This window comes from Trichechus manatus, unplaced genomic scaffold (assembly GCF_000243295.1).
Source record: "Trichechus manatus latirostris isolate Lorelei unplaced genomic scaffold, TriManLat1.0 scaffold00043, whole genome shotgun sequence".
In the NCBI taxonomy this organism is placed as follows: Eukaryota; Metazoa; Chordata; class Mammalia; order Sirenia; family Trichechidae; genus Trichechus; species Trichechus manatus.
The window spans coordinates 7,167,636-7,181,430 of record NW_004443979.1 but is presented as its reverse complement, the minus strand read 5'-3'; the positions used below and the strand labels follow the sequence as shown (position 1 = coordinate 7,181,430).

Below are 13,795 nucleotides of genomic sequence, written 5' to 3'. Positions count from 1 at the left end.
TAGTCAATGTCACTGAACTGTGCATGTAGAAAATTTTAAAACGGTGTATCTTTGGCTATGTGTATTTTCACCAAAAAAAAAAAGGTCGAGAAGTTAGAGGGTTAATATGTTGTGGGGTTGTTAACCAATGTCATAAAACAACATGTGCACTACTGTTTCATGAGAAACTATTTGTTCTGTAAGCCTTCAACTGAAGTACAATAAAATATTTAAAAAAAAAAAAAATACCCCAAACTGTTGAATAGTTTCAGAATAGAACTTGCCTCTATTTGAAATACTCATCAAAGCAAGGCTTTTCCAAGCAACGGTTAAGACATAACTACTAAATTTTACAACCATCGATTTAGGGTACTGTGAAAAAAAGGGAGAGTGGGAGAAAAACATCAAAGTTTATATGTTTATGGATATAGTGTGTGGAGGTCAGATTTTTGATCACGGTCGGAGCCAGGAAGGGTGGCTCAAAACACGACAGGAAGAGTTTCAACAGCCTTCAACATTGCTTCTTGCCAAAGTGACTTCTTCCCTTTACCCATCCACCCCCGCCAAAAAAAAAAATGAAAATGTACTTCATGAAACTATTGTATATGAAGCACTTATTAGCCGTAATTAAATGGACAATATGAATTTACTACGTCTTTAGGACTCTGGCTTGTTCTGGTTTAGAGCAAGATGATTAATGCAAATACATATTACTTGAGATAACCATTTAGCAGCTAATTTAGCCAAATTTATTACAGCAGTTAGAGGTTTTTCATTTTAGCAGACGGAGACAAGGACATGCCAAAAGTGGGCGACGTAGATGAGTGCACACTGCCCTCTAGTGGTCAGCCAGCTGGTGCGCTCTTGTGGTGCACCGAGTTGCTGCAATACTTTACAAGTAATAACAGCCGGTTTTTGCACGTTTCCGGCATCCTTTTAGACAATTCCCATCCATTGCACTTTATTTCAGGGATGATTTACTGCAGTTTCCACTTTTACTAGCTCAGGAGTACCCAGATACAAATCAAATCAATTTCAACTTGGCAAGATTTTGGTTAAAGTATCATTTTTAACATCTGCATTTTAAAGCTCTCTTTCAGTGGTTATTTAATGGCACCACTTTCATATTACTGATTGTTTTTACTTGTCCCTTCATTTTGGGCCATATTTCAGAGTCTATGCGGAGCTGTCACTCTGGCGCTAGCCGAGTCAATTCTGTGCCTCCCTTAGGCCAGTGTTTCTCTCTGACTCGGCCGGGGAATTTATTTTGTTCCAGCATTCAGCGAAGTCTCACCAGAATTTCCCCAGACTGACCGATGGAAATTTAATTCATCCATGGACTATAAATTCTGTGAGACGAGATCAAAAGGAGTGGATGTATTAGTACACTGGTTAATATTGCTGGCACTGAGGTGAAATGATCAAAAACAGGGGGGTAAGGCATCTTCTGAACCATTCAAACATCCAGAGTCTCAAAGAAGTCTACCTTGGATCTATGAATAAATCACTATGAATTTGCCTTTCTTACCATCTGAGTCAAACTCATTGACAATATCCACACCGCATTAGGTGTTCTGTGAGCCACAAAGATTTGTAGTCCTTTTATTCTTCCTTTCACACCATCGCTGCCCAAAACGGACTTGAGGTTTTGCAGAAATGAAATTCATCTGGTCCCAGTCTTAACACACAATGCCTTTTGTTCTGTTTGTTTCTTTTCCCCCCAGTGCTGAATAAGGGTCAGTGTGTGACGAAGTATTATCGTTGGATGCAGAAGAATGGAGGCTATATTTGGATACAGTCTAGTGCCACCATAGCGATTAATGCCAAGAATGCAAATGAGAAGAATATCATCTGGGTGAATTATCTTCTTAGGTATATTTTCTAATCTTTTTCATTTCTGTCTCAGTTACAAAGTACAAAGCCCACGGTTCATAGCTAACATGTTGTGAGTCTTGTCTTTTGACAGTTCCTTGTATGGGATCACATGGAAATTCCGCTCTTTTTTTTTTTTCTTTACAAGATGCAAAGAAATATGAGAAAATCAAAGCTGGGTCGGAAGGGAAGTCCAGGGCAGATTTGCAAACTTTTCAATAATTCTTGTTCAACATTTGCGCAGTTCTGAAGGAGAGGCTTCGGTGTCCTCACAAATACTCAGGCCAGAAAAAGAATACAGACTTTCACCAACAGCTGAAACATTCAGAACGCACTTCATTATCCCCACCACACATACACACATTCTCCCACTCTAGGCCCTGTGAAAATTAAGCAGAAGGGGAATGGGAAGAAGTAGCAGCGTACATTGTATTCCTCTTTGTATCCCATCCTGTGGAGGCCCTCAGCATATTACATAGGATTTGATTGCCTAAGCATGAAAGTTTTGGTAGGCCAAGTGAGTTGCTTTGCCAGAATCAAGACAATTATCAGTATAAAAATGGAGGCAATTTCTTTTGCCTAATGCTCTGTGATTTCAGGCAAGTTTTACTGCTGTTTTATTGTGTCCTTGAATTTATATCCATACATGAGGCCAAGCTCTAATGCTGCCTGAAGTGTGATGTGAGACACTATTTCTTTCTCCTTCCCTATCTACTTTCTGCCTTTGGACTCAAACATACAGAAAAGTAACCAAGGCAAACAGACTGGATGGTCTGAGTTTGGGAGCAAGCCTTCCAGAAGGTTCTCCACCAAGCCTGTCTGTGGTGAAGCCATCACAGTGCTAGGCCTGGCTCCCTCCCACCACCATCATTCCAGTCTTTGGCATCTCATGGCCTAAAGCCACCAAGCAAGGCCCACACGTGGTCTGAGCAGGAAAACTTCCAATAGGTCTTATGAATGAAAGTCGTTGCCCTTTGGCTGATAATCTAGACAGGGAGTACCTGAGTCCCATTTTTCTTTGAGACAGCCAAATGGAGCCAAGATGCTAACAACCGTGGCTCATCAGCACACTGGCTTTCAGAATGTATTCATGTACTTTGGTGATGACTTGAAGGCATGAATGTGCTACCAATAGCATATCAATCAGACACTAATGATGATTGCTCTAGAGAGGGCCTTAATGTGCACCACTTAAAAGAGTCTTCATTTATCTACTTTCTTTTTCCTTTTTTGACCTTTTCTACTCTACATTAATTCTCTCTAAAGGTAAAAGTATGTGTATTTAATGTGGCTTCCTCTAAGGCTCGATTTTCACACAGAGTACCCCCTGTATTTGTCATATATTCAAGATGGGTTCTGATATCAGAGAGAATCTTTATACAGCGTTTTAGGAACCAACAGCCGTGTGTAATGCAGAAGGTTATAAAAACTCACATAACAAACAGAAATAGAATAAGGCATTGTGGCACTGACATTCTTTTGCTAGGCAAAAAATGGTGTTATGCCATGTCGACCAATTACTATTAAGAGTTAGACATTGGTAACAGCAACGCCATAGGCTAGAAGGGGCCTGCAGCAATATAAGCCAGGGTACTGAAATAATCTCTTTGGGTCTTAACCCTACAACTCTAGTTTCACTTCATTTTACCATTCTGGGAGATTTCTTCCTGTCTAGATATTTATTATTGCCTCATCAACTCCGCGACTTCTTACCCAGCCCCTAAATGGAGTGAGATGGGTTAAGAAGTCAGTCCCTGCAACTTTAGATCAAAACCACTGATCAAATGGTACAAAACTCATGAGTATTTGGTAATTTTATTTCATCTATTTCTACACAGATAGGAAGGAAGCAGTTTGGGTAATAAAGACCAGTCTTCAGGCTCAATAGACACAATCACACATGTGGAGGACTTGTTTCAGATGACCTAAAGGTCAATGATAAAAGACTAATTTGGGTGACAAGTGACCTGTGTCCCCCCCACCCCCACCCCATGGTATCTGGACCAAGCAGAGCTTTAGCAGAAGAAATGCCACCAAGCCGCCACTCACTAGCTATCATTTCTATAGGCCAGCAGTCTAGCAAGAATAATGGCAAAATAGCAGCCATTGAAGTTTGTTTTTCTTTCCCAGATTCTTGTCCTTTGTTCTTCCCTGAGCAATACTCTCATGTTACCAGTTCCTTCCTAGAATCCCTCATATCTGGGCCCCTGTTCTATCATTACTGCTCCTCCAGTCTTCCTTCCATTTTTTTACAATACTTGACAGGATCAGAAACTCTTAAAAGTATTTGGAGGTAGTACAAGTAGTAAGTCCACCTTCCCACTATTAGTCTCTTCTGCTTACCTAGAGAGAACTTTGCTGCGGAAGCTAGTTCACACTAAGGAATAAATGCCCGATGATCCATTTTAGTGAATTAACCCTCCCAGGGACATCTGCAATTTTAGAATACTGTCTGAAACAATGACGCTCTAATATAGGAATTTCACTAGAGATTAGCAAAAAAGTCAGTAATCAACTATTGAAGTCTCTGCTTGCCTGACCATCATAGAACAATAGAAGAGACATTTCCCATTTTGAGGCAAAGAGCTTTCCTTGTGCCTTCAGATTACATCATGTGTAGTACATATAGATCACTACGCTCATACACTGGGCTGGCCTTAGAGTGCCATTTCCAGAAGATTGTTAACTCAAACTGACCAAACATGCTCTCTTTTCCAGAAGAGGCTGGTTTCTGAATTAAAAATGGAACAAAAATTGAGCACATTTGTGCAAATGGGGTTAGCTCCATTCTGTTAGGGCCTCTTTCACACTGGGACTCTTCCCACTGCAATCAGTTTTCCAGCTAACAAGCCACAGGTGTACACCACATGAGCAGATGAAAATGATTGTAATGGGTATGTTGACAGTTCAGTAGCCATAATACATACATCCCAAGGTGCACCTGTGCATTTGTTATATAGTCAGGCACTTAGGGCTCTGGGTCTCCCACCCCCAGTAGCTTTGGAGCCATCTGAACAGCTGAGAAGCTACATCAAGGGGCCAAGACAAGGGTACTGGAGCAATGGACTCATTAGGAACCCAAGAGAAGATAGGGCACACCAGGTGGTATGGGAATGAGTTGTTAAGAGTACTTCTCATTCTCCCTTCCCCCTAAGTGTTATATTAGGATCCATGTCAAGCAGCACAGTTCTCTGGCCCCTAGTGGTATCTGATTACTTAAAAGCTTTTTAGTGACTTTCATGTAGCATTTGGGTATTCAATCATTGTATCATGGTGCACCTGTACCCTGGCACAGGCAATCCAAACTTCCACAAGAGTCCCTTGACATGCTGAGAAATGATTTCACATTTAGTCTTTCTCTAAACTCCGGAAGTTTGAGTTAGGGAAGTGGGGAAAGATGGTCAAAAGCAAACCATGCCGAATGGGTGTTTGCATGCCTGATGAATGTTTCCCTGCCCCACAGTAATCCTGAGTACAAAGACACACCAATGGATATTGCACAGCTCCCTCATCTGCCAGAGAAAACTTCCGAATCCTCAGAGACCTCCGACTCTGAATCAGACTCTAAAGACACCTCAGGTATTACAGGTATTACTTCTTATGCATGTTCTGTAGTTACGACTTGCCATTCCAAGCACAAGGTATGGGCAGTGGCCATCTCCAGAAACAAAGCAACTGGTCAAATTTTATATATAAAATTTATACATATATACATATATCTCATGATGTGGTTGCTGCTTCTCTCTCAAATATATATATATATATATATATACACACACATATATATATATACACATGTATGTGGTGGTATAAACATTTACATAAATGTGTATTGTGTATAATACAGAGAGAGACTGGCTGACTTAGCAGCAGGGCTTGGGACCAGTTCATTCTGATTCGAACCCCTGCTGAGAATTTGCATTTCTAACAAGTGCCCAGGAAGTTATACATAAGAATCACCTGGGGATCTTGTTAAAATGTAGGCTTTGATTCATATATTTGGGGGGAAGAGGGGGGTGGAAGTGCAAATTCTCAGCAGGAAACTTGTTAGAAATGCAAATTCCTAGCAGGGGTTCGAACCAGAATGAACCCCTGCTTAGTAGTCACTTAATTTCAGCACTGCCACAGGCCATACAGAAGAAACCCTGCTCTACCCCCTACAGCTAGCTCTGTCATCTTTATGTAAGCAGGTACCAGGGCTAGCTCCAATGACAGTCTGTGACTTTGAGCTCAAAATATTCACATCCTCATCAAGCCTGTGAGCAAGGTCCATAGATGTGTTTGAGCCTCTACAGTAGCATACTTACTTACTTTCTGAATCTACGCAGGACAACCTCATGCTTTCCCATTTCTAACTGTTTTGGGAAATAGACTTTCTGAGCAGTTCTTTGGAGCACAGGAAAGTTTAAATAAAAAGACTTCTTATTTTTCCTCCAGCCTCTGGCCCCCTTCCACAGATACGCATATAGCAGGGAACACAGAACTTGTAGAATTCTACAGCTGCAAAAAATCCTACAGCTTTTCCAACTCAATCTCTTCTGCTACAGAGGGGGAAAGGAAGGCCAGAGTAGTTACATGATTTGCCCAAGGTCTTATCCAGCCTGCCGTCCACAAACATCATAGCAAAGTCAGAAAACCAGTATCATCCTTAATGGGTGCTCTGAATCTTTTGAGGTTTCCTGGGAAAGCCTTTTCTCCCTAAAATAGGGCAGATGGCTAGGGTTCCCCCAAACCCACCCTATTGTTAGGGTACCAGTGCTCCAGGGTTGTAAGCACACATCCTTCTGCTCCAGACACAGCTTCAAAGAAGTGGAAGGAGTTAAGACTACGTATAGAGGATCTTGACTATTGCCCTGTCCTTTAAATTTCATTGAGCTGAGAGTTTTTTTACTAGAGCATAAGTTTCAATATAGACAGTCTCTGCCCCTTATTTGTAGCAGTAAACAAAACAAAAACACCCTCCCCACCATGGAGCTTATTTTTCATGGTGGTGGGGTGAGGCAGAAGTAAATAAAATAAGATATATAGTAAAACAAATCGTGATAAGTGCTATGGAGAAAAATAACAGGGAAGAGAAATAGGGAGTGTGATTTTCAATAATGAACAAATATTCACCTATAGCAGATGCAGACCTCTTTATTTTTAACACTTTTTTTATTGTTATAGTTTAAATGAAGTTTACATTTCAAGTTAGTCTCCCATACAAAAATTTATACATACATTGTTATGTGACCCTAATTGCTCTGCCCTTACTGTGACAGCACACTCCTCCTTTCCACCCCTGAGTCCCCATGTTCATTCAACCACCTTCTAACCCTCACTGCCTTCCCATTTCAACTCTGGACAGAAGCTGCCCGTTTAGTCTCTTGTATCTACGTGAGCTAGGAAGCACACTCCTCATGAGTATCACTTCACGTCCCACTGTCCGGTCCAATCCCTGGCAGACCTCTTTAGACCTCTTTGCATTGCCTCAAGTTTCTGTGTCATTGATACAGTGTGCCCGGTTAGTTACTCTGACTACCTGGGTATTTTTGCAGGACTTTTCAAACTTTGAGAATCACCTGGGGAATCTTGTTAAAATATAGATTCCGATACAGTAGGTCTGGGTGGGGCCAAAATTCTGTATTTCTAACAAGTGCCCAGGTGATGCTGATGCTTTTGGTCCATGGACGGCACTTTGAGTGGGAAGATGAAAAACCTCCAGCTAATCTAGGCTCTCAGCAGAGAGAAAGCCCCGGGTTTAAGTAATCAGAAGGGGGTGGAGAAGCTCAGGATCAAGACAATTCTCCTCTCACCCCCGTAGGTTCTGCCCCTGCTAATGTGGTGTCTGTTCTCTCTCCTCTTCCCGCTCCCACCCCTGCCCGCGGACCCCACGCAGAGGACAATGAGAACTCCAAGTCTGACGAAAAGGGTAACCAGTCCGAGAATAGCGAGGACCCAGAGCCGGACCGGAAGAAGTCGGGCAACGCGTGCAACAAGGACATGAACTGCAACGACGACGGCCACAGCTCTAGCAACCCAGACAGCCGCGACAGCGACGACAGCTTTGAGCACTCGGACTTTGAGAACCCCAAGGCGGGCGAGGACGGCTTCGGCGCGCTGGGCCAGATGCAGATCAAGGTTGAGCGCTACGTGGAGAGCGAATCGGACCTGCGGCTGCAGAACTGCGAGTCGCTCACGTCGGACAGCGCAAAGGACTCGGACAGCGCGGGCGAGGCGGGCGCGCAGGCCTCTAGCAAGCACCAGAAGCGCAAGAAGAGGCGGAAAAGGCAGAAGGGCGGCAGCACCAGCCGCCGTCGTCTATCCAGTGCGTCGAGCCCTGGCGGTCTGGACGCAGGCCTGGTGGAGCCCCCGCGGTTGCTGTCATCCCCCAATAGTGCTTCGGTGCTCAAGATCAAGACAGAGATCTCGGAACCCATCAACTTCGACAACGACAGCAGCATCTGGAACTATCCGCCCAACCGGGAGATCTCCAGGAACGAGTCTCCCTACAGCATGACCAAGCCCCCCAGCTCCGAGCACTTCCCGTCCCCACAGGGCAGCGGCGGTGGCGGCGGGCTGCACGTGGCCATCCCTGACTCAGTCCTCACACCGCCCGGCACCGATGGCGCAGCCACCCGCAAGACTCAGTTCAGTGCCTCGGCCACCTCGGCCTTGGCCCCCGTCACCTCCGATCCACTGTCACCCCCACTCTCGGCGTCCCCGCGGGACAAGCACCCCGGGGGTGGCGGCGGGGGTGGCAGCGGGGGCGGCCCCAGCGCATCCAACTCCTTGCTGTACACGGGGGACCTGGAGGCACTGCAGAGGTTGCAGGCGGGCAACGTTGTGCTCCCGCTGGTGCACAGGGTGACCGGGACTCTGGCCGCCACCAGCACGGCCGCGCAGAGGGTCTACACCACAGGCACCATCCGCTACGCCCCGGCCGAGGTGACCCTGGCCATGCAGGGCAACTTGCTGCCCAACGCCCACGCTGTTAACTTTGTGGACGTTAACAGCCCGGGCTTCGGCCTCGACCCCAAGACGCCCATGGAGATGCTCTACCACCACGTGCACCGGCTCAACATGTCGGGACCCTTCGGCGGCGCTGTGAGCGCGGGCAGCCTGACGCAGATGCCAGCCGGCAATGTGTTCACCACGGCGGAGGGACTCTTCTCCACGCTGCCCTTCCCTGTCTACAGCAACGGCATCCACGCGGCACAGACTCTGGAGCGCAAGGAGGACTGAGACGCTGCCCAGCAGTGGGCAGGGTTCCGCTCGGAGGCATCGTCGGCGTTTTCGTTTAGACCTTTAATTCTAGCACTTTGAATTCGAGCAGGTCAGCGTCTTCTCTCAACACGACGTTCCCCATTTCCATCCCCTTTTCCTTTAACTTGACTTATTCTTTCGTGTAAAGATATGTTTATTTTTTGCCTTCAGAGGGTCAGATGACCAGTTGCCTGCCATTTTGTCTTCTTCTAAAATGTGTGTTGGGTTGTTTTTCTTTCCTTTGCATCTTTATTAAGATGTCTTTAATGTGTATATGCCTCTGCCATAGAATACTCAGTCTTGTGGTCAAGAGATTTTTCAAGTGACAACCATTGGGTTTTCTTCTTAAAGATCTTGATATGATCAAGATTGAAAGAGACAAGCGTAAACAATGTGCCCTGTTTGACTAAGTCAAATGAAATGGGGTGGTGGTTTGTTTTCGTTCCTAATTCCTTTAAAAAACTAGGGGATAGTATTTTAGAATTTTATGCAGAATTTAATTCTCTTTTTATGGTTAAGATTTTAAGATTTTCTTACTTGCACATAAAAATAATTTGGGTTCTTAAACTTAATTTCTGGCCTGTGACTAGAATGTTTTAAAAAAGTTGGACTAAATGTTAATTACTGAAACATTAACTTAATTTCTAAAACCATGGTGCTATCATTTATTAATCTGTAATGTCTTCATACAAAATGCAGCTCCTGGGCTGGGTTTTGGAAAAGAATGTGTTCTGTCCTGGTCTGGAGTCCGTTGCTGCAGTCTCCTTGGTTAGTTAAGACAAAGCCCTCATTAACGTTTGCTGCAGGACTTAAAAATTTTTACCTCCCAACTAACAAACATAGCCTCACATTAAATCTAATGGGTCAGTAAAGCCCTTTTTAAAAGGGCTTTTGGAAAACTCAATCAAACTGATTTGAGGAGCAGTTTAGGTACATACTGCCTTTTGTTGAGCTTTTTTTTTTTTTCTTTTCTCAGTCTAACTGAGGCTAATTTTGCAACTTCAATAACACTACAGAGTAAAAGAAGGAAAAATATTTAACATGTTTTGTTTTCTTTCGTTTCTTGCTTTAAAAAAAAAAAGAAAGGTTGTATTTTGGGGGACTGATTTGATTTGATGGAATTTTTTTCCTTTGGTTCCTTTATTTCTAGGTTGAAACCAATAAGTTTTAAAACTAAAGAATGGGTTAATAAGCTTCAAAGAGATAACTGCAACTGAAAACTGCACATTAAGTTAAAAAAGAAAAAGAAAAAATAATCCTATTTTGTCTTTGTTGCCAGAAATCAGTGTAGTGTCAAACACTCCAAATGACTGTCAAGTATAAATTCTTCTTCCACTCCATTTTTGGCAGCTGTTTGTTAAGGCATTTAATAACAGATGTGAGAACTGTAATGTGTACAATGTGTACGTGTCATTGGCTGTCAGTCCCATTGCGGTTTCAATGTGTGTTTCTATATGCAGTATATACTAAGCTAATGTAGTTGTTTTGTCCTTTGTCTTCTCTGTGCTCTATCTCTAGTCTGGAGTGGTACAGTCCCATTCCTGCAGTCCTAGTGAATCAGTGATTCTTGGGGGTTAGTGGTTTTTTGTGTGGTGGCCTTCCTCTGTAATGTCACCCTATGCTGCTTCTACTGTCTGCGAATCTTCTGTTTTACTTTTAAAAATCCTTGCTGTTGCTTTGCTGGTGTATATTTTCCCTACCTCTCCTTTCTTTCTCTCCCTCTCCCATCTTCCCTTCCCCTCCTCTTCTCCCCGCCCCCCAAAATCTTTTTCATTCTCAGAGATAAAAAGACTCTTAACTAGCTCAAGGTTAATGGAGCCATTTTTCCCACAATGGAATTTCTGGGTATGACTCTCTCTTCTGGAGTGCAACACAAAGCACTGAAGAATAATGCTCAGCTATATTAAACGAATTGATGCCATATAGCCTCAGTTGTTAACATTCCCAGACTCCCTTGTGCTCTACCTATAAGCAGTGGGTGCTTTTCTTTGGTTTCCTTCCAGGTTGGCTGATGGAGCAATATATAAAGCAATTACTAGTGAGACAAAATTATTTCAAAGGTCAATCAACATTTTTTTTAAAAAATAAAAAGGGAGGGGGGAATGGAATATAGAATTGTCATATATATTTGTTTATGCGTGCAATGCTAAATACAGTAACTCGGCTGTCCTTTGAATATCACTGTGTTGAGTGGGTTCCTGTAGGACCTTTGAATTCCATGAGTTGGGCCCAAACCATGGTGAGATAATAACAAAGGCCACAAATTTGAACAGTGAGCTTTCTTGAAGGATTTAAGTAGGTTTAAAAGGTGAAGAAGGCTGATTGAGAAATTTAAAGGTTTTTGGAAGCTCTACTCTAGCTACGGAACAATCCAAGGAATGCACCTATCAGCTACTAAGAACAGCTAGACAGCTGATTTATTTTTTGTTTTGTTTTTGTTTTCTTTTATAAATGTTTCTGTGTTGTGTCAAAATGATTTCTGGTGATTTAAACTAACAGATAATCACAGCTGCTGTCTAAATCCATAGTGTTTAAAATTACAAAATGAAAAAAAAAAAAAAACCAATTCATTACCTGTGAAGACTGTGTCTGTGTTTTTAACTATTTGTTGTACAAATATATGAAAACTTTTATGAGGAGACTGGTGCCAAGTAGCTGAATAATGGGGAAAGGGATATTCTGTTCGTAAAAATCTTAGCAGTGTTACCAACTCTACAATACATAAAAAAAAATTAAAACGTTACAAAGCGACAGCTATGGTACATTTGTTTTGTGTGAAGCTAACCGGACCTAACTTCCTGAGTGCCTGGCTTATTTTGAAACATTTTTTTCATTGACCATTGATAATGCTGCAAATCAGAAATGTACATACTTCATTTACAACAGGGTTCTTTTTATACTTTTGTAGATTCTCATACATGTCACATACATGGTTGTCTTTATGTAACTTAATTTTTCATCCGCAGGTGCCATTTTCATAATAAACTTCTCTTGGATTTGTTACTATCTGGCATCATTTCTTTTACATGTAACCATCCTAACTAATGAATGCTGGTAGTATTTGTTTAAGCAGGTACCTTGGTCATTATTCTTTATTTAAAAAAAGAAAAAAGTTGGAAAAAAAAAAAGCATCCATATATTTTTGCCAGTTTAAAAAAAAAATAGCTTGTGTACTGATAAGGCTGACAAGGCACAGATAAAGATGCTAATCCAAATACTACACCAAACTTGCAACCATCCTAAATTTTCAGCTACCCCAACTCATTGTCATACTGCGCATTATTACGCACATTATCAAAGCTGAACAATGGGCCTGCAACATTAACCACTATAGGAAGTGTGCATTTTTTCTTGATTAATGCACAGTAAATGATGACAGTGTTTTCATACATTAATCATTTAAAATGCACTCAATTTTTTCATTTATTGCAATCTTTAATGTAACTGTTCTTTGCTTATATCTTCTCTTTAAGCTAAATATGTATTTTCTTTCTCCAGACAAGCTGAGTAAGTCATAGTCGTGCTGTGTTATGGTTAGGTCACTTTGCAGCCTGTCATGTTTTAAGGCAGATGAGCTGGCTAACACTTACTTAACAGAAGAAAAAAAGTTTCCATTGTTATCTCAAAGTTAAGGATACAGGTAGGTCCCTGTTAAGTCTGTGCTCTCTAGAGAATAAAGAGATGAATGGGTTGAGTTGAAAGAAAGGCAAACACTTTTGTCCAAAAACTAGCAAACAATATCATCTCCCCAGTTTATGTCTTCAGTGACATTGCCAATTTAGGGGCAATTTTTATTAACGGAGGGTGGCTTCATACTGGAAGATATGGAAATGTGGTTAAAGTTTTGGGGCCCTAGATTTTTCTACTGTGTCCCATATGGATCCTTGAAATAAGTACCTAAAAATTAGAAATAGGGAGAGGGTGATTGAGAGCATGGAATTGCGTTTTCCCAAGTACTTTTCCAAAAATTTATATCTTTCTTTTATTCTCAAGAGCAGAAGGATATAGTATAGCAAGATTGAGAAGTCAAAAAATTGGTGAAGCTAGAAATTCAACCCTGAACAGATGACGGTGAATGATGACGTTAGCTTTCCCAAGGCACTCTGTCTGCTAGGCATTGATGGAGCTGGCAGCTAGTGATGGTTTTCAGAGCTTCGCGCATGGGGGAGAGTCTACTAAGGCAGAGGGGCAATTGTATGAGTATGGGATTAAGATGAGGCTCTGCCTGCTGGATTACGCTGTTGGTCTACCATAACACTTTTCTTCTGGGTGTCACTTCAGCCTTATTATCTGCAGGTAGCGACAATGAGGTTTAAGAAGGGAAAGCCTAGCATGGTGAAGGGTTCATTGAAATCCTCTTGGTATTTGGAGCTTCTGCAGTGGGAGTGCTGGAAATCGTGGATTCTTATCCAAGTGCAGACCTCCCTTAGCATCAACAAGTTCCCTGTCCTTTATTTTTATCCTTCAGTGCTAAAATATGTCGTTGTTGAAATAACATTTCTCTCACAGCCAGAAAGAGAGAGAGAGAGAGAGAGCGAGAGAGAGCGCTGGGCTCAGGCCCACTGACATTCAGGAAGCTCTGCCACATTCGCAGCCACAGGGCTGGCAGCCAAGCCAGGGCCCTGAGCTCCCGGAGGTACAGGGCCTCTCCTTTGCCAGTGGCCGCAGCTGAACTTGTCAAGGCTCCAGTTTGCAGGTG

The 13,795-nt window shown here is 42.6% G+C and overlaps 1 protein-coding gene across 2 annotated transcripts in view; it reads left to right on the top strand.

Moving 5' to 3' along the window:
- The window catches only part of NPAS3 (neuronal PAS domain protein 3), a 1,017,265-nt gene extending 1,005,163 nt beyond the window's left edge, over nt 1-12,102 (top strand). Inside the window, exons 9-11 of one of the 2 annotated variants that reach the window (XM_023731480.1) lie at nt 1,704-1,851; nt 5,315-5,439; nt 7,730-12,102. In XM_023731480.1, coding sequence (XP_023587248.1) covers nt 1,704-1,851; nt 5,315-5,439; nt 7,730-9,075 — 1,619 coding nt within the window. In that variant the 3' untranslated portion in view covers nt 9,076-12,102. The remainder of the gene's footprint in view (nt 1-1,703; nt 1,852-5,314; nt 5,440-7,729) is intronic. The other variant, XM_004376526.2, reaches the window with a different exon arrangement.
- The last annotated feature ends 1,693 nt before the right edge of the window (nt 12,103-13,795 follow it).